We start from the raw sequence: 24088 nt of genomic DNA on the forward strand, positions 1-24088 counted from the left end.
CTTACTTGCGGCTCTTATTCTCGTTTTGTATGTTTTAAATCCTTATTTCCTTTTTATTTTTTCGATTTTTGTTTTGATATTACTTAGGCACTGTGTTCGTATTACATTAAAGAATTAATTTAAAATTTAAATTTAGGTATGTATAAATACATTGTAAAAAATTTCTTTAAGTTTACCGTAAACTAAAATCTTGCAACGCTATATGTATTTCATTTTCAAGTTCTCCTTGTTACTCTCAATATTTTTCTTTGTTGATGTCCTTGTATGTATCTATGTATGTAAGTTAAGTTAAGTTAAATCCTGACGTCCATGTTAATTCTTAAGCACTGTACCACGATCGCCCAGCTGCCATCAAATGCTAATGTTAAACTCCTATTTATTCCCTCACCATCTCGCATCTAAAAGTGCGTGTAGAAAAGTCTATGAAATTATGTCAAAATGAAAGCTTGGAAAGTGACAAAACGTAGCTTCCTCTCCAGTTTCCCTTCAAGTTTCCGTTTCCGTTTCCCTTACATATTCAAGTCGCAACACTTATATGCCTAAAATCGTTACAATCTGGTTTACAAGTAAGTCCTATATATGTATATGCAGTTTTAGGAGGTTTCTATGTGTCTCTGGGTTACTCGTACCTAAGTACAAATAACTTTTTCAGTATCAGTTTTAGATTCCAGTTTTCTCTTTGTTTCTGTACGTAAAAAATTCAAATTCATCGAAAGTTCTCTTTTTGGCTATCATACGCTTAGTTCTTTGTCATCATGATTCGGTTCCATTAAACTCTTAATTTGTTGACTTGTAAATTTATATTAAGTAGTCTACTTGCTTTTTATAAAATCAACAAAAACGAGGAAATCAAATGTACAGAGTTGGCTAGGGGACAGTAACTCAAAAGAATGCAATTTGAGTGCAATTTCCGTGTGAACAAAAACCTTATACGAACTTATTTTGGTAGCCTATTCATCAGTGATTTATTCGAGTTACGAGTTACAAGTTACGAGTTGTAGTTTCGTGTTTTAGCCTTTTTCTGTTCAACATCGTCTCGTTTTAAGCTGCTCCATTACCATTATGTTGCCTTTTCGTTTACAGTCTCAATTTTGTTGTTTTTTTTTGCGATTTGTTTTATTTTGGTTATTTTGCTTAGTTTTCCTCTTTTTTTCTGTGTTTTTCCATATTTTTGTCTATTTTGTATTTATTATTATCGTTATTAACTACATACAAATTAGTTTTTGTTCACTATTCTCTGCATTTGTTACATTTTAAAATTACCATATACATACCTCGTTTCGAATTTTTGCTTAAGAACGAACGAAAGTCGGGCTTTAAAAGGGATGAGTGTGCTGTCGTTTAACTTAGTAATACATCATTTGTCTTCTTAACTTGCAGGCATTAACAATTACCACTCATTGACATTGACTGCTCTTAACCGAGTACGAATTTCTTACTACGCAATGATCGGGAAACTTTTACGTTACTTTTACGATTGGAACGGAAATCATAAAAAATTAATCAAATTCATATACAGCTACAAAACATGCCACCCACATACATGTGTACATATGCCTGTTAATCTTTAATCTTATTGATCTCATATCATTTTGTTTATTTGGTTGGTCTTCTACCTCTTGTCCTATATAAATTTAGTCATTACAAAAAGGTGTCTTAGGTGGAATCGTTTTGTCTTAGGAATTTAGCTTAGATATCTGTTAAACCTCATCTTATTTCAAATCATTCTAGTCTTTAATCGCTAAGAGTACTTCATTACATAAAAACAACTCTCGTTTTGAGGGATTAGAAAAGCCTGGGAGGTCTCTGGGATATGGGAGAAAAACACATTCAAAATTCTAGCCTTCTAGCGTTATCAGAAGTGTACCAAGTTTTGTGTTCAATAGATGTTATGTTGCCTTATATTAACTATGGGTACCAGTCGGCATCTCCGATTCGTAAACAAATTCGAGAAAACTTAAGATCGAAAGTATTGATAAGTATTATTTAAGTTCATTTCTCTCTTCACCTAGAGCTATTTGTTAGGCATATATGTACGTAGTACGTAGAGCTATACAATGTATACAAAAACGCATTCTTTTCAGTGATTTTGGTTTGCATTTGGCGCATCATTCGTATGTTAGCTTATCAATATGTTAAATAATATAACCCTTACATTATTGTTTCATTCGTGATTCCTATGATCTCTTCACTTGAAACGTCGAAATGCCGAAACCAATCTGATAAAAAAGAAACGCAACAATAAAAAGGCAACGGAAATGTTTGTTAAGCTGTAGAAATCAAATCACAAAGGATACACAATTCTCGTTAATAAACAATCATCCCGATTTTGTCATCCCGTCATCAATTGGCCAATAAGAAAACCAACAATAATGAAGGAACAAAAGCCATATACACAAAGTGACATCAAATGGGAACGAAAAACTTAAGGAAATAATCCGATTAAAGGTGTTATTCCGCTACTCTGGTGAATGTAAATCCTCCGGATGTCTGGACATGTCGACTTCCTTCACCTATGTTTTTTGGACTTTTGCTGCAACGTTTTTTGCTCAGTGTATTCATGTGTGTGTGTGGGTGTGGTGTGTGTGCTGACAAACATTTACACTTAATTTTAAATTCTCTTTTTTTCGTCTCTGCTTTAGCTTGAAAGTGCAACACTTTGTTTAATACAATATTTAAATTTATTTTACCGTTAAATCGTTATATGTTATATTTAATATGTATATAGTATATATAGTTGTATATAGTAGGTTTATTCATATATATTCTTGTTTGTTTATTACGTTTACGATGCACATATACTTTATGTAGTTCCTTTGAATAGGTTTTTACGTTTATGTTAATAAAAAAACAATCTATATTGTATTCAACTTTAAAATAGAGGTTCGAAAAATGAAATTGTTTACAATTAACAGTCAGTGTATGTTTTGTCTTCTAAATAAATGTCTAATCGCTCGAATTAGTTAATAATTTTACTTAAGCCTCCACCTCGCAATGTTAATTTTTTCTTCAATTTCTAATCTGAAATTGGCTTTAGCATTAAAACAGAAACTCATGAACGGGTATATTAACCTCCAGAAAATTATAGAGTTCATCTTATTAAATTACATCAGGTTGTTCTCATAATTCTTTGTTATGCACCACAGCATATCCAGATGGTATCAATGGATGCTGCAGCTGATTGACCAAAGTCAAAAGCATTTCCTTCCGTACATGTACTTCAAACTCCTTAGCCGATCGATCAGCTGGTCAACTGATCCTCCCTCGCGCTACGCCTTCATCTCGCCGCCCACTCGCTGACCTCGGCGACAACACTAACAAAAAAAGGGACACATACAATCTTACTCAGCCACGCACACCGGTATAAAACGATACAGTAAAAAGAAAAAGATTGAAATTCAATGAATTGTCAAAGATTTTGTTTTTTTTTTTTCAAAAATCGAAACGTTTTTCACACGTTTACTTTACTTGTTTACTCATTGTTTTAGCGTTTTTGCTTTTGTTTTGTGTTGGTATTTTTTAAAAATTGTATAATTAGTTATAAAATGTAAGCATATGTATTTGTAATTTAAACGAAATTAAATTAGGAATTTATAACTGTAGGATTTGTTTTGTTGTAGTAGAGTACAAATTATACGAAGAACACTAAGCAATAAATCACCGAAAAATAAAGTAAAGTATTTGTATTGTATATTGTAATTAAATGTATGTATTGTAAGTTGATTTGTTGTAAATAAACAAATTAAAAATTAGTGTATGGTACTTTAATAGAAAAAATTACTTCATATTTTATAATATATGTGTATGGTAAATGTATTAGCATATAATATGTATGTTTCTCATTTTGTTTTTGTTGTTTTTCATCATTCTTTTTGTAATAATAAATTGTAAAATCGCAATCATATAATCATCATTAAAATAGTTTACTTTCATCTTGTTTACACACAATGCACGCTCGTTTAGTGAGCGTGCAGAGTAGTTAAGAGTAAATATGTATAAGTAATTAAAGATATATATATGTTATGTTCATAATCAATTAAAGTTATTCTCTTCCTTTCCTTTTCTTCTCTTCTCTTTTCCTTTACTCATTCTCTTCCTTTACCCTCCTCCTCTCTTCTCTGCTGTTCTTGTTGTTGGTACTAAATGGGGTTAAGTGTGAGTGGGTGTGCGTGTTGATGGTGTTGTTCTTGTTGTAGACTGATGTTTTTGTAGTAGTGCACACTTTTAGCTGGTTGTTGTCGTTGGTAGTTGTTTCTGCTGATGTTGTTGTTGTCTGCTTGGCAAACGATGAAAATTTGAAAAAAATGTGCAACGCAACTCTAAGCATCGTATTTTGTAACTTGTTTAACTTGTCCTATTCTCTCTGCCTGCCTCCCTTTTTATGTTTTTAACTCTGTACTCATTACTTTCATTAACTGTAGCTTTAAATTTACGTTTCCTTTTGCTCTTTTTTTACTCTTTTTTCCTTTTTTGTTTCCTTCTATATATATATACTCGTTATATATATATATATATTGTATATAAGTATGTATGTATATAGTTTTTATGTATATTGGTTAAGAGTGTGTTTTGTTGGTTTCCATATCCATTATAATCAATCATTATCATGCTGCTGCTGCTTGGCTTCTCCACTTCGCTTTAACTAAATAATAAATCCAACGCACTATATAATTCTAGTTTCAAGTTCAACTTTCGCTTAGATGTAAACGACCACGTACGCTTATTAATTAGGTTTCTTTATATATGTAGTTTAACTTTTAGCTAGTTTTTGTTTTGTTTACTTTAAATGGTAAATTTTTAATTTTGTAACGTATCTTTCCCAGGTCAGTACCGCCGCCCTATTTCGCCACCACACCCTCCCATCTAACGACCTATTGCCGATTAAAAGAAAAAAAACACTTGCCGATTGGGTTCAACCATTGTCTGAAAACAAAACTAACTAACCTCCATATCTGTGAACCGCACGGCCGGTCGGTCAATGAGTCATAGAAGCTAAGGCAAGCGAAGTTCTCAAAATCGACCATATTGAGATATTTCATCCCAGGCGATTCGATTCCTTTTCGAACGCTTACTATACCTTGTCGCCTGATTCAGAAAGCGGGTGGTGGCGAAAGCTGATCGGCGACCGACGTGCTTTTGCTTTAAAATGTACAATTTCGAATTTGTATTTACTAATTTTAGTAATTAAGGGGATCTTTACTTGTTTACTCTTTAAATAAAATTATAAGTTCTTATTTTCTTTGTGTTGGTATTTCGCACTCTATTCTTGATCTTCTTGTGTCTAATTAGCTAAACTTTATGCTTGTAAATCATTACGTTTAAATCTTCACATTTCTATTTTGTTTCTTTTGTTAATGACATGTATCATAAGTGTCTACGGGTTTTAGTTGGTTGGGAAGTTCTTGTTGTTAGTTGATTCTGACTGGTTGGTTGGATGTTTGATTGGTTGGTTGGTTGCTTGGTGAGTGTGGGGTACAGGAGAATGCTTGTTGAGTGTGGTGTTTATGAGGCGCATGAAAGAAATAATGTTCTCTTGTCTAAATGGGTGAGAGTGCTGATGTTTCGCCTATGAATTACATACTCGCTGCTATAGAACATACAGGTATATCTATGAATCTGACTTGTCGCTAGGTATTCTCATGTTAAATTTGTTTCGCTTTAAATAATAGTTGTACAAGAGTTTTAAATATTAATTTCAACAACTGATCTGATCTGAAATAAAAACGAACAGACGACGCTTTAGCTTACAATTACCACCATCTTTTCTGTCTTCTTCATCATTCGCCGAGGACGACATGCTACTCCGCTCCGCTCCGCTACTCCTACTCCTCCTCCACACGATCCTTCTCTCTTTAGACAGCCTGCGAGGTTGCATAGGGTGGCTGCGTGGAGCTGTCGTTGCCGTACGCTGATCGCGGCCCAGCTCCGTAGTTCGAGGCACCCTCCTGCTTCACGTAGTTGCTGTAGTCGTAGTCGTAGCCGGATCCATAGCCGCCGTAGTCGTACTCAGAGCCAGACTTGGAGGCCGAATTGCCGGGTCCGGTGCGCGGCATGCCGCCCACTGGTCCGGTGGTCGAGGGACCGCCCGTCGCCCAGGCTTGAGCACGCGAGTACATGTCCGTGGCGGTGCCCGCTCCAGCTCCTGGTGCCCCAGTGGGTCCAGCAGAGTTGGGTGGCATGTTCCACGAGTTCCAGCTGCCGCCGCCCGATGGTCCCGAAGGAGCTCCGGTCGACGTCGAGTTGTACATGTCGTATCCGCCGTAGCCCTGCGTCTGCTGCGGTCCAGCGTAGTTCGACCACTGCGGTGGTGGTCCCTGGGGTCCTGGCGGAGCTCCCCATCCCTGGTACGATCCTGGGCCACTGTTGCCGTAGCCGTATTGTTGCTGCTGCGGCGAGGTGCCCCAGCCCTGATAACCAGGCATCATGTTCGGCGCGCCAATGGGCATATTCAGCGGTGGTCCACCCATCTGGCCATTCTGGCCCTGCATCATGTTGATGGGAGCGTGGTGCGGTCCCCAGTGGCTGCACTCGTTGCCAAGCTTGCCGTAGGCGCCTCCCACGGTACTGTTGTTGGAGTTTTGGCCGCCAGATCCATCACGAGGCTCGGCCTTCTTGATCTCGACCTGGGGATAATTAATGGTTATTAATGCTGTTGCGAACACTTTTAGAAACCTTAAAAAATAACTAATATTTACAATTTTAACGCACTTTAGTTTTCGTTTGTGCGATATAGATTTTATAGACATAGATTATATTTATTATGCTTATGTAAAGCACTTTTGTATTAAATGAAAAAAAGAAAACAAATTTTAGCCAGTCCATAAATATTACAGATTCTTAAGCAGTCAATTTATAGTTCTAAAATGTACAAATTGAGATTCACTCAAATATACATGTTTTAAACCGATAAATAACCGCTCTAGATGGTTCGCTAAGTTAGATAATTGTAACCTCTAGAATTCGCACAACTTCCCAGCAATCACATACCTGCTTGCCATTCAGATTGATGTACCGCTCGTTGGTCACGTGCTCGACGGAGGACTCTTCCTCGAAGGAGAGGAAACCGAAGCCGCGGGACTTCTTCTTTTCCTGGTCGTACATGATAACCACCTCGGTGACCTTGCCGTAGCGGCCAAAGAAGGTACGCAGATCGGTCTCGGTGACGTTCGAGGGCAGACCGCCCAGGAAGACCTTGTAGCCGCCGCCCTTCTTCGGTTTCTGCAGCGTGCGCGGATTGCACGGCTTGGGATCGATGGTGCGACCGTCGAGCGTGTGAGGTCCGTTCTGCAGCACATGGTTGACGTTGGTGGGATCGGCGAAGGTTACGAAGCCAAAGCCGCGCGACCTGCCGCTCTCGTTGTTCTTCATCACCACGCAGTCAATGATGTCCCCGAAGCGGCAGAAGTAGCGCGACAGGTTCTCCTGCGTCGTCTCCCAGGACAGGCCGCCCACAAAAAGTTTGCCCCTCTCGTCTTCCTCCATGATGTTGTTTTGGTTGTGGTTGTGAGCTATGGCGCCGGGTAGGTTCTCAATAATTGACGTAATCTTGCCGCTTTTTTATTAACACGGGGTGCAAAGAAATTAACTTGTGTTCGGTTGGTTGCTTGTTTTGGGGGGAGCACTTATTAAATTTTTACACTGTTGCTGGTATTTTTCTTTTTTTGTGGTTTTTATGTATCTTAGGTTGGTTTCAACGTTGCCAAAGTTCTTTTCCTTCAAAACAATTAACAAAAGCCACGACGTTCACACGTAACTTTCTATCGTAACAATATCGATGTCGTTGGTTTGTTTTTGTTGCAGGCACATGGAAAGATACACATAGAATAAAAGAAATCTGGTTAATCGAATTGCTACACAGGGGAAAAAAAAGTTAGTATATTTTAATGTGGTCATTTCACTTGGATTTAAACACCAGGGCTATGAATGTATTATTTTAATTTACATATCGTATGGAGGCAATTTTTCTAGCTGTGTAAAGATCTTGAGTGCGAATGGGTGGAAATGACCAGATGACAAAAATACACACACACAGGCACGCGGTGGAAGAGAGCCAGACAAATAGTAGGCAGCATAGTAATTATGAAAGGCGCAGGTAGGCAGCAAAAATAAAAAAGAGAAAAAGCGGCAGAAGCAACCGGCCGGTACACACACACTCACACACGCAGCCGAAGACATTCCGCAGTACACGTGTGTGTGTTTGCCGTCTAACTGCTTTTTGTACACGTTCACAAGTTTGCTCCTCCTTCGACACCCCAACACTCTCCTCCCCTTTCACTCGCTATCGAACGGCTACGTGAAAGTATTGTTTTCTTTTCGCTGTGTCACGAGCGGAATTTTTGTTGTTGTAACAAAGTCCCCAGCCTCACTCACACCCACACACATGCCGCCTATCAATGAGAACAACGAACTTATGTATTTCCAAGGTGAAAAGAGAGCTGTCGCCGGTTCACCACATTTGCGCGCCATTTGCCAGGGGATCCCAGATTACTGCCAGATGTGGGCCAAGTAAACACATCTACAGGAGTATCTTTCAATTTTGTGTGCAAACGCCACCGAATAACGGATTTAAATGCACTTAGTTATCAAGTAAACCCCGTTTTTCTTCACTGGCAGCACTCTCGCAGACATTTTGCCCATTAACAAGTGAAAAAACATGTGGCAACGCCATGTGTGACGTGAACGCGAATGGAAAGCGAAAAGCAAACGTACCGAAAACCAATGCCCTCAAATAAATGTTAATTCTATCGAAAGAAAAAACAAACAAATTTTTTTGAGTTTTCCTCCAGCTTGGAGCGATTTATGTTTTTTATTGTTGCTGACTAGAGTACTCACGACTGAACTGAATGAATCGCACCGACAGTGTGTGGGAAATTCACCACGGCAAAGGCAACGAAGAAAAAAAAAACAAAATGGAAGACGTGCCTTATGAAAAATGCTACAACAAAGAAATCTCAAGAAATGTCTTTGGTTATCCGTTCTTAGAAAAGGGAACAAACGCATTTCACTGTATTTTTACGCTTTTCGTTTTGTTTGGCCAGCCAGGCGGGTTATTTGATGGGACACTCACTAATTCACGAACGCACAGGTCACGCCGGGTACACTTTGGACACTTTCGCATGCGGGCCGGGGAAATGGGTGCGAAATTAACCAAGATTTCTACTACGCAATTTTACAAATTTCGCACGATTTTTGTATTTTGCACCGCAATCTGCTGCCGTGTGTGAGTGCATGAGCTGGCCGTACGTGTGTGCGCGTGCGAGCGTGTGTGTGCGCGAATGGCCGCCGAGCGTTCTGCATTGGTGTGCGTGTGCGTTGGTGTGGTGTTATACATAGCATTTTTTCGTATGTATGTATAAAAATATGAAATTTTCCACTTTGATGGGTGGAAATAGAGTGCCAAAAGTGGCACGGAGAAGCGCTGAAAATTGCACAAACCTCTGCTTGTCGAGAAATAGATAAAGACGGAGAAACAATTCAAATGAATCGAGCAAATTTTACCCCACACACCAACACACGCGCACACAAGCAATGGCAGCTGCGTCAGGTATTCAGGCGTTTTTTTTTTTGGAAGGGAAAGGCTAGGCAGTCATTTTGTTAAAGCACTGTAATTGTTATGTAAATGCGATTTTCAGTCGCTTTCCATTCTTACCGTTTGTGCCAAGTGTTCGTCTGTGGTTTTTTAAAGATTTCGCACTGCAAATTCACTAAATTTAAGTGTTTTTTCCTTAAAAAACTAGCTTATAAATAATTGTATGATTTTGATGCATACGATATTATAACCTAACTTATATGATAAATCGCCGCCACGTTTAATGCTGTGTGACCGCCGCTGGCCAGAAAAAAATACCGCATGTCGCTGGGAATGTACTAAAATATACGCTAGATGTATAAGCGTCAAGTTAGCGTCGATGAGTTTGCGGCAATGGAGGAACGGTGGTACATTAGGACGTATTGTATTTATTTTGAAGGTGAATACAAAAAAAATGAAAATATGTTAGGAAAAAAGTTTTAACCATTTACGTTTCTAGGGGTTAGAAAAGAATATGAAACATACAATTGAAAACTCGGCTGCCTACTTTTTAAGGAATATCTCGCATCGCAGAGCGTGTTATAAAGTGCATGCTAGACCACCTTAAAGGAAATTTCTTACAGGACATATAAGGAAAATTTCAAAAATAAATTATCTACAGTTTTTGAGAAAATGGCATAACAGTGGGTTAACCTGTTAAGCAGCCCATACATAAAATCGCCCTTGGAATTGATTTTATTGTGTGGTTGTTTACAGAGCGTGTTCCGGAATGCCGTGTTTATAGGCTTATGTAGGTCTTATTAAGTTAGGATCTTGGAAAAATGCATCATAAAATTATCCACAGATTTCCAGAAAATCGGCTAACAGTCGGAGGAGTTTAAAGGGTTTTAAAAATGCCGCCTTAGTACAACTACCATGAGAAATCCATCTCATGAACCACTTTATTAACAATAACATTTCTGCGCTAACTTCAAATATTTATTACTCCTTTCACAGCGCGTGTTCTATATTGCACGGTATCTCAAAAGTTTTGAAATTGTCTTAATTATTTATGCGAAAACTTTCATTACAATTTGATCGACGGTTTTCTAACAGAAGGAGTTTTACTGTTTCTACATGTGTTTTTACATTTACCGTGTTCGAAGCTCTGCTAGTTTACAGCGAACCTGTTTTATTCTATATTTTTGTATTTAAATCGTCACTTAAAAAAAGCCATTATATTAATTAGTATCGATTCATTAGGCCAGCTATTTTTAAAAACAAATAAATCACTAATGTGGAAGCTGTAACAGTTACATATAATACGATCATTTTTGCAAGCAACCCTAATATTATCGACTTATATCGAATACTATGTTTAGAAATCAGAATATCCATTCCTGGCTATGAAAGGGTGTACAACGAGTGTATATAGTAAGGGAGGAGTGTGTACGCACTAAGTTAGGAGCGTAAACGTGCTATATGTGTCTTCGCTAAGCAAAGTACCTTACCCATAAGAAAAATGTCTTATGTTTAAATTAATCCTGGGAGATTTAAATCAAATATGATATCATTACACAATATTTAGTTTAAAACTTTGTTGTTCCTTTGTAGTTTTTAATATTTTGTTGCAGCTCGCTGCTTTTTGCACAAGTTGCACGTACTAACATCCTTTTAGAATATGGCCAAGCCAGGGCAACCAAAATCTCCATTCATAAAAAGTAAAATAACTCCCAAAAATTTGGTCTATTTGCGGAAGAAAAAATATCGATCAGTCGTCAACGATGTGAACGCCAAGCAGGAGGAGTCTTCCGGTGGAAACCACATAGCTTCCGTGAAATCGTTAGTCAGTACAGTGAGCACCCGGAGCGAAAGTACGGATTCCGATGAGCATATCGCAACTATCACCCCAAGTGCTTCAATACCCTTTCACCGAAAAATGACCAGTAAATTGGCGAAAAAGAACTCGATGATGTCCATAAGTTCGGCAGCTTCAAAGAAGTCAAGAGGCACGCTCAGAAAAACAGTATCAAATATTAAAGAAGATCCGTTTTATTTATATAAGCTTAAGAAACTGGAAGCCATCGATGAAACCAAGCTAGAAATATTGCATTCAAATCTGGACATAACTAGTTCCACCGAAAGTGTGGAGGAGGTTCACAGTGATCCGAGTGAAGGCGATAAAATGGTCCCCGATGGTGGAAATACGACTGAACGCGAAGACCAGATGAGTGTGTCCTCCGATTCGAACATAAGGATGCGCTTTGATATTCTCGAAGCTCTCAGGGACATACCTCATTGGGACGGACTTGTTGCTCCTGGTAGCATGGATCAGGGTATCGATAAGGAGAATGTGGAGCAGGGCTTGGAACTAGAAAAGTTACAGATGCCATTGGTCAGCAAATCAGTGGCCTCTTTATCGGAAAGCCTTATTCCAAGCGAGTCCACTTATGATCCACATCCTGCCACAAACGATGCCGATGTGCACAGTCCGTCGACTGTTTCCTTCGCAGGACCGGAATCTGATGACGAAAGCGATTGGGGATCGCAGGGAATGGCATACAAGTCGAGTCCCGTGCCCACTTTCAAAGACATGTCATCAGAGTCCCGGAGGTCCACATCTAGTACCAAGTCCATAGGTTCGACCCACCCCGGCGATCAGTTGGTCGATGGCTATTTGGATTGGCTTATTGAAAAAGTGGTGTTCGATAATGCAGAGTATTTGCAGGAGAAAAATCTGGACAAAAGCAAGCTATTGCATAGCCTCTTTAAGGAAGTCGACGATTACCTGTGGGAGAGATACGACAACGATTTACTGACCAAACGCCTGACCGAACACCACGTACGCCGATGCAAGTACTCCCTTGTAACGCCGTCCACTAGTTCCCCCATCGACGAGGCCCATCGGAGGCGATACTTGGGTGCCCTCAACGAACTGGATCATTGGCTGCACAGGAAACGAGAGGCTGAGGCGATTCACCTGGCTGAAAAGGAACGACTTCTGCAGGAGTTGGAGCGGAGGCAAATGGAGGACAACGAGAAGGTCGAGAAAATGGAGGAGATCTTCAGAAATACTATTTTTGGGGGCACCCAACCCTCTGAACACCTTCGATTTGTGAGTGCTCGAAATCTGATTAGCTAAGTTCAAAACTAAAATGATTTGTTATAGGATTTATTTATATTATTTATATTAAAGGAAAAAATGATGTGAAAACCTATTGCTGAAAGAGGTTTTTCGTGTAACATTTTTTTTAAAATACCTAGAGGGGCATATAAAAACATTTTTATTATTTAATTAGGTAACTGAAACCGTTCTGCAACAAATGAGAAGAAAACGCGATGTGATGTCTGCGACTCGACTGATTTTGATCATAAGGCAGCATAACAATTCCTACGTCAAACAGGTTGGAACTGCGAATTGAAATACGTTCGGTGACTAAAAAGGTTTATCCATAGAAACTCGATGAAATTGAGGCGAATTCTGAAGAAGTCAAATTGGCAACTTATCTATCCGCCGAACACGACGTTCGGGAGATGGTCACCACTCTGAACAGTAAGTGGAAAGAGTATAGTATAGTGATCAACTATGGGAATTAATATAAGTAATAAATAAACAGTATCTACCTATCTTTATTTTCTCTGCAGATAAAAACGCTGAGCTGCATCGAATGCGTATGCTGGTGAAAACAAAAGTTCATAGCATTTCGCATCTGAGATGTCGACGGAAACTGCTGAATCGCAAATTCAGGGAGGCCAGGGAAGAGTTACGAAAAAGGCAAGAGCAGCACTCAGCTCTGCGCGATAAAGTATATACTTGTAATCTGATACACAACAAGCTTCTTGACCAGATCAAAGAAGTTCGCTATAAGGGCGGCATTATGTGCTACCCCAAGTTGTTGGTCGATTTTGATCGAACCGAGAAGTTTATTGCCATCAAGCGGGAGAGTGTTGAGGAATTAAGGACACAACATGACAATTTGCTGAGGAGAATCGGCATGGTCGAATTAAAGATTCTGGAATCTAGGATGAGTGTAAGCATTGCTGACTCTGATTAAGTTTGCTTTTAAGATGCAAGTAGGTGTCTTGGCCAAAAAATAAATCAAACAAATCTTCAACATGTATTCTACTTATGAGGTTTTTCATTTGTTAGGGGAGAAACAAGTGAAGAAAAATCCCAGATCAATCAAAGCAGATGTGTCAAAATTGTACAAAAAATTTACAAGTTTTAACTTATTGGGGTATTTTAAATTTTAATGAAAACTATATCAATTCAATGGCTTTCTTCGTGATCCGCTTGGCATTGGTGGCCGGTGCGGTTTATGGAACCCAAGAGCTGGGCATTTGGGAAAACTCCCACCACACACAGGTGCTCTTCGAAGGCGCCAAGCGGGAGGTGAGTCCCTACACCGAGGATCTGATGAGCCGATTTTGCTGCTGGCGGTGCGACAAGTGCAACGAGGATGTGGAGGTGAAGCCCTGGCAGGAGTCCATGGTGGATGCCTGGAATGAGACGATCAAGAAGACATTCAACGCCCTGGGCGTCCAGGTTCCCTTTTATTACAAGCGATTCTCGGACGACCTACAGCAGGGTATCGACGACTTGGTGAACGAAAAGGAGGAAGTAGATACCAAAGCAAAGGATGGCCCCAAAAATAAAAAATAGTCATGCTCCAAATTTTGAATTAATAGGAAAGTCCCTCATCAATATTTTTGAAAAAATACAAAATAAATTTAAGTAATTTGTTGATCTCATTTATTTTATTTTCAAGGATTTCGATTGTTTTATTGTTGCATGCGTGGCTTTTTCACGGCCGACGGAATTCCTCCTTGAACACCAGCATTCAAGTTCTGGGAAGGACCTGGTGCATAGCCCCCTGTGGGTCTACTGGTGTACATCCTTGGAGTGGACTGACTTCTCATTGTATGATGATGATCAGATCGGGTACTTGGTGGATAAAAGGTTGGCTTGGTAAAGTTCTCGGGAGGATTCATGTTAGATCCAACGGGACGAACAATGGGATTTGCAGTGTTACGACCCGGATTTGAAGATCCAGTAGCTAGCATCAAATTGGCGGCAGAAGTGGAGCCAGAGTTTAAAACAGGACCTGCAGCATTAGCTGTTACCGGTTTCGGGGTCACCACAATCCTGGGATTCGCCGGCTGAGTCTCAGCAGTCTTGTCCTTCAACTCGGCCATTGCACCCACCTGACACTGACGCCAGGTGGGCAGCATTAGACCACGGCTCACAGTCGGCGTGGGCAGAGATGTCTGGTTGGGAACCAGCGACTTCACCGGCTGATGGATCCGCCTCCTGCTCAGCTCCTCTGTCCGCTCCAGGTTTGCCATCTCCAAGTCCGCGACACTCACGTTGGAGCGATTGGCCAACCTGGCGAAACGCTGAGCCTCGACGAGTTTGTCCCTTGCCAAAGCTATGTCACACACTCACATTATATGTTTCTAAACTTGTACTCTAGGACTGCGACTCACTGTAGGCCAGATCCAAGATGACACCACGAGCCTGCGGCTCCACCTCCAATCGCAGGTCCTTCAGCAGGCTGTCCACAAACTCTAGATCGGAGCGGATATCCAAGTCGCGCTCGCTCAGCTTGTAGTTTGTTTTCTTGTCCATTTCACAAATTCAATTGCTTTGTCTATCTATTATATCTAGTAATGTTCCAATTTTGCTGCTGCCAACTTGACGTTGAACAAACTGAGTTTAGGGTTTGCCAGCTAAAGTGCGGCAACTCTATAGATTATTATAATTCTTAATTCATTAATTATGTTCCATAATATCAATGCTGTAATCATAAATATCACATGAAAAAATTAGAATATGTTATTATGAAATAAAGAATTATATTTTATAATATAAGAATCTTAATATATATTATTTTTCCATTTACAGTGTGGGGTTAGAATTCTACTTGCAAAATGCTTCATGTTCAAGAAAGGACACAACAAGGATCGCCATCACGGAGATGAACCCCAAGCTCCCAATGGTCTTCTGTGCCGCATTGGGTCCGTAGCAGATGAAGAATGGAATCTCCTCGAACTCGTTGGAACTATCCAGATCTGGATTACGTTCTTCCTTGGGTAAGGGAATGATTTCAGCTTTTGGAGGCTCAGAGTAAGGCTCGGATTGGTGTTCTTCAGAATTAATCACCGCAATGCGGGATCCTGGATCACTGGTGGCCATAGCTCCGGGTGATACAGTTTCGTCCTGGTGGTCCCTGCCTCCATCACCTTCGGAATCGAGATGGGCACTTTCCACTGCGAGGATGTGGGTGCGAGTGAGGTCCTGACCCATGACGGCACCTCCAAAGGCTCCAGCAGTAGGTCCAGTGCCTGTAAAGAATATATATTAAGACGACTCATGACCACGTTCCGAATTTCACTGTGCTCTTTAACTTACCAAAAATGTTTAAATTGCTGAGAGCCACTACAAGGAGCACCACCATTGATGGGCTACCTTTAAGACGCATCCGATATAGGACCATTCTAAATGGGATCCAGTCCACGAGAAGTATTGATGTAGAAAACAACCCAGACACTATTTCACAATCACGTTGTGAGGATGTCTGATCAGCTGTAGAGCTGCCAGATAGAAATCCTCGAAGCAAAGCCCAAGGGAAGTTTCTCTCTCTCTTGAGAACGATAAAGTATGATGCCATCATAAAGGATCAGCTGCTTTTGCAGACTGCTGTCCTTGAAAAGCTCAAGCATAGAAGCTTTTTCGTTCCAAATTTAAGTTACCATTTTCAATCACACATCGCCAAATAACATTGGTTTTTGAATAGCTTAATACAATTTTGGTTTATTTAAATGACAATAATAATTTGTTTTACACTAATTGCGAGCATAAATACAGAAAGGTCGGAATAAGGACAATGTATCCATTGGCGAGGGGATAATTTGAGTTGTTGGCCCTACGAAAATAAGACTCGGTGGCGTTATATCTGTCATCTCTGTTATGGTGGGAGTGCCTTCGGATATTCCTTGAACCAGAACGAAGAAGGGACCCAAAGAGTCTAGAACTGTATCCATGACTGGAGCGAGAACTGGATCCATGAGAAGGTTTAGAACTGGATCCATAAGAATGTTTAGAACTGGATTCATACGAATGTTTAGAATGTTTGGATCCAAAAATGGAGTGGGAAATGGATCCTAAAATGGATCCAAATTTGGAGCTAGATCTGCTACGGGGAGTTCCCATTGCAATATTTAGGGCCAGGAGCAACATCACCATCACCAGGATGCTCTTCAGCCCACTCGGAAAGCGAGACATTCTGAAATAGACATTTAATATTCAGTTAAATTCGAATTGAATTTATGAAGACTCTTAGAACTGATGCGCAGATATAAATGAAATACGATAAGGCATACAAAATGTACTAATACCAATTTACGTAATCTAAACCGCACAAGAGATGTTTTATTTATTCGGCAGTGCGTAAACTTTGTTGGCAGCAACTGCTTTTAAGGATTATATTACCTGTAATCTTTAACTTGGATTCCCGAAGATGAATATTTTCGTTGGTTGAATGTAATTTTACACTTTTTATTGCGATTTTTGGCACCGCGAATATTGATTCAATGCAGAGAAAGTATATGAAACAACTAAGCTTCCGAAAAAATGCCGGTCCGTATTTATGCTTTTGTCTGGACCGCCTAATCGAGCAGATTTCGACTACGGGGTCAAAATGGTGCTGATTAGTCACTAAGTTGAGATTTGGAGCGTAAATACGCAAAAATTAAATATATTGTATATATTATATATTATGAGTAATTATTTTTTATTATATAGGGATGGCTGCTGATTTCCGTCATATTCGACTATATGTGCAAAAACAACATAGCTCTGAAGATTAGGAATAACAATGGTACTTTTTTATTATACATTTTAGTTTTCAAAATCAACATCTATAAGATTTCTGTTCAGTTATCTTTAAAGTGGTCCGAAATACGTATTTAAAAAAGTTTAAAACCGGCATTACTCAATGCGTCAACACAGCTCTCACTAGAAAATTCATTATATGCATAATCTTTAACAAAACCATATTTTATATAATTTTTATTCTAATAAATGTGGCCGTTTCCCCTCTTTGTTGCCCCTTTTTAAAATCAACACTCATAAGCACATCTTAATTGTTTGGTACATTTATTGGTGGCTTACATTCAGGTCTAACAGAACTACGAGTATATATCAAAAATTCGATTGTGTTTTATTTTTATACAAAATATATAACAAGAACCGTCCGGTTGGTGCTAGTCGTGTATGTATTTCCATACGAATCTTGAGTCCCAGAGAATGGCAATAAATTAGATAAAGCCTTCCGGTTGCCAATGGGACTGGGTCATTGAGTCACTTGAGGGATGTGTGGAGGCGATGGGCACTTAGTGCAGACAGTAGGCCACCAACAGAGTCACCACCGTGGAGATGAAGCTGAAGTGTCCAAAGGTTCGCTCTGCCATATTGTGCGCATCCTTGAGGTTAGCCGACAGTCGAGCCTGTGTCAGACCTGGCATCTTCATTATATCCGGCTGGCCACCGGGAGTAATGGGAGCCAACGGCACAGACCCCTCGGGAATGGTCACAGGAGTGGTCTCCTGAATGGGAGCCAGTTGAACGGATCCGGGGGCGGAGACGGGAGGCGGTACAGCACCTTCCACAGCTGGTGCCGTTCCATTGGCTGGCGGAGCAGTCTCCGGTGGCGGGGCTGGATAGCACGCGATCTGATCCAGCTCAATGGTCTTGGTAGGATCGTTGGGATCCGGACCGGGCACTTTAACGGGCACACAGATAAGGCCACCAGCAGGTGGTGCATTGGGATCAGCCGGAGCTCCCGGCGCAGGAGGAACTGGCGCATTCGGATCCGTTGGATTGGGTGCAGCTGCGGCTGCAGGAGCCACTGGAGTTCCAGGTGCAACAGGAGCTCCAGAAGCAGATGCAGGTGCCGCTGGGTCAGCGGGCGCAGGTGGCGATGGACCCAAAGGCGCCAGAGGAACTGATCCTGCAACTGGCGGGGCTGGAGGAACGGGTTGACCTTGATAGCCAGTAGCAGGTGGAGCGGCATAAACAGGTGCCATTGGCATCGCTGGAGAAGCGGCTGTTTGGTTGCCTCCAGCGTTTATTACCGTAGTACCCGACCCCACATCTGTGGTGGTCACAGATCCAGGCGGTCCGTTGTTGATAATGATGATTTTGTCGTCACCACCATTGCTTCCACCTCCACCTCCACCACCGCCGGAATAAGAATTGGAACTCTCCACCACACGGGTGTGGGTGGGTGTCAGTGCGTGACCCAGGATGGCGCCTCCCAAAGCTCCAGCAATCAGACCAGTGCCTGTTAAACCCAGAAACACAAGTTAGTTAGAACTGTGCCTGCTGCGGATTATTCCACTTTAGACTCACCCAATCCCAAGCCTGAGGAGGACTTCTGCGGCGCCTGTGGGTAGTAAACAGCTCCTGCAGGCAAAGCTCCTCCAGCGGGCAGGAAGGTGGCTCCTGCGGGCAGACCTCCTCCGACTGGCCCTTGTGGATAGTAGGTGGCTCCGTGGGGCACTTGACCGGCTGGATGGTAAGAAGCTCCTGCGGGATATCCACCCGAAGGATGGTAACTGGCACCGGCTGGAACCTGACCCGCGGGATAGTAGGTGGCCCCGTGAGGCACTTGACCCGTGGGATAGTACGAGGCTCCGTGGGGCACTTGACCCGCTGGGTGGTACGAAGCTCCCGCTGGCAATTGACCCGCCGGATGGTAAGAGGCTCCGGGTGGAATCTGCCCGGCTGGGTGGTAGGTGGCTCCGGCTGGAAGCTGACCCGCCGGATGGTAGGTGGCGCCTGCTGGCAACTGTTGGCGCGGATAGCTCGACTGCACATTCTGGGCATTGGTGGCCGTTATGGGCTGATATCCACCAGTGGAGTTATTCCTGCCTCTGTACGCTGTGTTGTGTGCTCCGCCATAGTAGTGGGAACCACTTGAACTGGAACTGGCACCGGGACTGGGTGGTCCAACTGGACGAGATGGGGTCTGGAGATTCGTGTTGCTGTGCGTTTGTGTGGCGGCCGGATAGCTGGGTGGAGCTGGCTTGTATGCTGGGTTGTAGGCTGGCGGCCGCTCATGTATGTTGGTGTGAGCTCCGCCCACTGGATTCGAGGGGGAGTACGCCGGCGGAGGACCTTGGGGCTTAGACTGGACATTCCAGCCATATGGTGAGGCGGGCGCCGAAGGAGCTGCACTGTGTGTCTGGGAGCTGCTCACCTTGCTCACGGGCTGCGAGTGGGATCCACCGCCGTAGGTCCGCCTGACATTATCGTGGTGCGGAGCAGGAGCTGGGCGGTGCGATGGAGCTGGGTGGTACGATGGAGCTGCGTGGTGCGATGGAGCTGGGTGGTACGATGGAGCTGGGCGGGGCGATGGGCGACCTGAGGATTTCCATTTGGCGTGCGCATCCTGGGTGGTTAGGGCCAAGACTAGGAGCACCACCATCAGCAGGCTGCCACTGAGCCGCGTCGGGTAGGGGGTCATTCTGAAATGGATCCAACACTCAATTAGACACAATGGCATCGGCTTGTATCATTTATTCTAGGATTTCCAGCGTTTGGGCTGTTGAGTAAAACAACATGCCTGCCATGATAAAATACGGTCTTTCACTTCGCAACTAATATCAGATAGTAAACACTAAAAAACATACCTCCAGTTCAACCTAAAAAACTAAAACTTATACACCCAGTCCTATTTTTGTCTAGAATTCAATTAAAATGTATAACTATGTTAATGTTACGATTTATATATTTTTGCCAATGTGTTTCTAATAAGACATTAGTTTTGCAAGGCTTTACAGGGTATTTAGTCCTCGACTACTGCAGACGACCTTATTTGTGTGCTTCCTACAGCACCCCAATGTCAGTCATCATCAGCCAGTATGGTTTTGTCTTTATGTTTGTGTAAAAACAATTGATTTAATTTACGCTAATATACACAAAAATTATGGTTAGCGTACTGATACTCGTTTTCCTGTTAGTTTTTCTAGGTAGCTGACATTTGAAGAGCTAAATGTGTGCACGATTAAAGTATTCTGCAGTTCTAGCCTTTTCCCGTGCCACTTTAAATACTAAACAATCAGCGAGAGTCACGCCCTGATTGCAAATTTTCCAGGAGGTGGGCTTCAGTTTGCGCCCTCTTCATTTGACCAAATTAGAAGCGCGTTATGCGTGTCTTGGCCGGTCCTCTAATGATAATTAACTTGCTGATTTGGGCGGCTTGTCGCGTGGCTACGCTCCATTGAGTTTCGCCTTCGGTTCGCGAACTCGAACACACCCACGCTGGGTTCCAGAACTATAAGCACAAGAATTTTAAGGCCAGGGCTTTGGCTTAAGAGGCCAACGGAAGCTTTTCTTTATCACGCCACAAGGTGAAAGTGTCTTGGGAAAAGTCGTCGGAAGCATTCCCATTAAGGACTTTTACAATCAAGAATCAAGAGACATTCGAGTATAAGTGCAACACATTTGCTGCTCAGTTCAGTTGACTTTTTCAGTTGAATTCCGCACATATAGACAATAGAGTTCCGTGCTGCATTTACATACATGCAGTTCTGGGTAAACTCTTGTTTGGAACTGACAAATGCACTTGCTGTAACTTGCGAGTGATGCTAAAAACATGACAAACTGGTTTTGATGACTCATCGAACCACTGAACTGCGACGCATGCGCAGCTATGACGTCAGTGGGGAAATTTTAGTGGTTCAACACGAAATCGCTTATCTCGTGTCTGTTTACTCACAGTCCCTCGATTTCTACGAATTCTACTTCTTCTGGAGCATCTTAACAAACAATTCTCGCCTATTCGTTCTTGAAATACAAAGCTTATCGCTGGAGTCAAATGGCAAAACACCAAGAGATTAGCACAGGCTCGTTGACAGAGTTGTTTCAACCCAAACCTTCAATAATTTTGGGAAAATCCATCACAATAACCATCACAATTAAGGGGACTTTTTAAAAAATATGTGGTACATATAATACACATGTTACTCATTACTAGATTAGGTATAGAAATCGTCTGCGATTCGCGGATTTTAGGTCAGATGTCAGAGCATTTTGAAATTATGATGTATTCCAAGCCAAACGCCTTCATACAAATGAGTTGTTCGGTAATACATAAGTGATTCACTTTCTTTACTGAGCCTTCAAAAGATATTATTTTGAAGCAGACTTACAGCTGCGAAAAAAAAAATAGCACCACTGGCCCAGTAAAATTTGAATAAGTCTCCTAACTACAATTTGGTTTAAAAGGAGCTGAAATACCTTTTAGAAAGGTTAAACAATTCACTTTTAGAAAATAAAAAAAATTACAATTGTTCTATGAATCTTAACTTATTAAGGAACTTATGAAAGTGACAAAATTAGGCGAAAAAATAATAGCACCACTTCATAAAAATGCTTTAAACATAAAATATAAACTTAACAGTAAAAAATTCCTTAATAACAAGTGATTGTATATTAAAACTACGCCATCCATTAATTTAATATTTGTAGTGTATCCTTTATTAGCAATAACAGCTGCGCAACGTTTGGCATGGAGTCAACCAGTCCTGGCACCGTTTTAGGGATATTTTGCTCCAGGACTCCTTAATTATACCCAAAGTTATTCGTTGTTAGTTGGCTTTGAAGCTACAACTGCTTTTCTCATATCTGACCAAGAATTTTTGATGGGATTACGGCCTGGGGACTGTTCAGGCCAATCCAAAACAGGAACAGATTTATTTTGGAACGAATCCTTGGCTTTCCTGCGGGTCTACTTGGGATCATAGTCTTTTAATTGTATTCGGAAAAGGGTAGCATAATACATAATACTCCTACATATATGCAAGAAATTTGAAGACTCATTCAAAAAAGACAAAAAAATCGCAAGTTAATTGGGCGTCAAAAGCCAGTTATGTGTGTTTTTGAGTGGGCGCCTCTTTGAAAACATTTTGGCACGAATCGAATTTAATTGCTCAGTTTGGTCAGTTGGTCTGGAAACTAAATGAGTTTATATAAAATTTTATTTGCCTAACTAATGAGGGAGGAGCAGCTGTTTCTAGAGGAATTATCTAATAGGGATTGGAATAAGGGCACTTATAAGGAAATTATTTGTACCTTTATATATTTTTCATACTTAGTTAGTTTTGCATATTATCTTTTTTCTCAATCCTAATTTGATCTGTTTATATCATAAGTTATTTTGTGATAAATTGTATAAATTCTATAAACTATACTCTATAATAACCCATAATCTTAAATCAACTTTCTGAATTCTGAATTTTCTGAATTGATAGCAATAATTGATAACATACATATGTACATAAGCAGATTAATTAGATACTTCTGCTTGTTTCACATATGCGAAATAATAAACAACAATTAGTTTTAAGCGTCATTTTAATTTCGATTGCAAAAATCAATTTAATTTGTATGGCTTCTGTTAAATTTGAACGCAATTCCAGAAGCAAAATGTTTTCTTTTTGCTTTTGAGTGACCTTCAAGTCGGGCAATTTTTGCAAAAAATAATAAACAAAAGCAGCCACCACTTTATGTTTAACCCAAGGGAATGGCAGTTCCAACTGTACGCAAATGGAGGACTTAACAATTTGTAGAACTCAATATTTAACTTCTTGACATTCACCACGCACAACACCCCCTTAGCTATAAATGTAATAAGCGTTTAATTTATTTGGATATTTACTCTGCTTTTCTGTGTATTATTCCGCTTGCTGTTTGCCGCGTGCGAAATCCGCTTTGTTTCGTGCAAAGTTTCTCGAACAACTGAGCTGCGGCAGCAAACCAACCGCTCGCGTTTTGCGTTTTGCGTTCTGCGTTTTTCTCGGGAGCGATTTGCGGCGGACAGAGCGGCGACCGCGAGAGCGAATCCAACACGTTGTTGGTCAGTGCACTGTGCGAAACTGGGTGTGCCGTTTTTATTTAGCATTAGTAGCTGCTCTTCTACCTTCCTTAATTTGAATTTCTACTCTCGCAACCTTGAAAGATGCAATGCTTTTAGAGTTCCTTTTAGAGTGTGTAAATAATTACTTTACATTTATTTATTATTATTGGTTTGACCTTTTAAAACAAGGGTGCGGAATTTGTATATTTTGTAACAGTATAGTAAGCACGTTAAACATTTAAAAAAAAACATTCGGCATTTTTTTTAAAGAATACCAATGGTTTAAATATAGTCACTCAACTTTTTTTCTGTGCAGTCTCCCTCTGCTCTGAACCGTCGTCTCTTTGTACTAATTTGAGATATTTGACGTTGCTATTTGGTACTCAATTTTTTTTAATTTTAGAATATTTATCTTTATCTTTTATCTTAGTTGTACCATAATTCCCGCTTGAACTTGGAGCGACTGCCTTAAAGATTAATGGCACACATTACACGCAATTAAAACAAATAAATATTTTACAAATAAACACCTATGTACATATTATATTAAAACATATAATAGACATACATAGACTCGTAAAGAATGTGTGCTGTAACATTGGTTTTTTCATAAATAGTCGTAGGCACATTACAAAATCGCAAATTTAAAATTAGATAT

At 40.8% G+C, this 24088-nt stretch overlaps 5 protein-coding genes across 8 annotated transcripts; 2 read left to right on the top strand and 3 right to left on the bottom strand.

Annotated features, from left to right (window-relative positions):
- Positions 1 to 3742: 3742 nt before the first annotated feature.
- On the bottom strand, positions 3743 to 9802 carry LOC122611801 (heterogeneous nuclear ribonucleoprotein 27C). 2 transcript variants are annotated; one of them, XM_043785135.1, is made up of 3 exons: positions 9650 to 9802; positions 6988 to 7757; positions 3743 to 6623 (listed from the first exon to the last, which is right to left on the bottom strand). In XM_043785135.1, the coding sequence occupies exons 2-3, from the start codon at positions 7480 to 7482 to the stop codon at positions 5853 to 5855; spliced, it is 1266 nt and encodes a 421-aa protein (XP_043641070.1). In that variant the 5' UTR covers positions 7483 to 7757; positions 9650 to 9802; the 3' UTR covers positions 3743 to 5852. The 2 variants fall into 2 exon arrangements, with proteins under 2 accessions (XP_043641070.1, XP_043641071.1); XM_043785136.1 differs by having other exon boundaries at positions 6988 to 7753; positions 9650 to 9781.
- A 1260-nt stretch (positions 9803 to 11062) lies between these two features.
- LOC122616422 lies at positions 11063 to 13790 on the top strand. Of its 3 annotated transcripts, XM_043791878.1 has the most exons (5): positions 11064 to 12623; positions 12808 to 12912; positions 12965 to 13061; positions 13154 to 13539; positions 13659 to 13790. In XM_043791878.1, the coding sequence occupies exons 1-5, from the start codon at positions 11190 to 11192 to the stop codon at positions 13671 to 13673; spliced, it is 2037 nt and encodes a 678-aa protein (XP_043647813.1). In that variant the 5' UTR covers positions 11064 to 11189; the 3' UTR covers positions 13674 to 13790. The 3 variants fall into 3 exon arrangements, with proteins under 3 accessions (XP_043647804.1, XP_043647813.1, XP_043647822.1); XM_043791869.1 differs by lacking the exon at positions 13659 to 13790 and having other exon boundaries at positions 11063 to 12623; positions 13154 to 13623; XM_043791887.1 differs by lacking the exon at positions 13659 to 13790 and having other exon boundaries at positions 13126 to 13265.
- Positions 13688 to 14258, top strand: LOC122616452. The gene has a single exon (XM_043791908.1). It carries the CDS (start codon positions 13701 to 13703, stop codon positions 14169 to 14171), a length of 471 nt encoding a protein of 156 aa, XP_043647843.1. The 5' UTR covers positions 13688 to 13700; the 3' UTR covers positions 14172 to 14258.
- On the bottom strand, positions 14245 to 15202 carry LOC122616442. Its single transcript, XM_043791897.1, has 2 exons — positions 14996 to 15202; positions 14245 to 14937 (listed from the first exon to the last, which is right to left on the bottom strand). The coding sequence occupies exons 1-2, from the start codon at positions 15135 to 15137 to the stop codon at positions 14291 to 14293; spliced, it is 789 nt and encodes a 262-aa protein (XP_043647832.1). The 5' UTR covers positions 15138 to 15202; the 3' UTR covers positions 14245 to 14290.
- A 2447-nt stretch (positions 15203 to 17649) lies between these two features.
- LOC122613497 (nascent polypeptide-associated complex subunit alpha, muscle-specific form) lies at positions 17650 to 23348 on the bottom strand. Its single transcript, XM_043787702.1, has 3 exons — positions 23233 to 23348; positions 18921 to 20038; positions 17650 to 18852 (listed from the first exon to the last, which is right to left on the bottom strand). Exons 2-3 carry the CDS (start codon positions 20035 to 20037, stop codon positions 17903 to 17905), a joined length of 2067 nt encoding a protein of 688 aa, XP_043643637.1. The 5' UTR covers position 20038; positions 23233 to 23348; the 3' UTR covers positions 17650 to 17902.
- Positions 23349 to 24088: the final 740 nt, after the last annotated feature.

Source organism: Drosophila teissieri, chromosome 2L, assembly GCF_016746235.2.
Source record: "Drosophila teissieri strain GT53w chromosome 2L, Prin_Dtei_1.1, whole genome shotgun sequence".
NCBI classification, from domain to species: domain Eukaryota; kingdom Metazoa; phylum Arthropoda; class Insecta; order Diptera; family Drosophilidae; genus Drosophila; species Drosophila teissieri.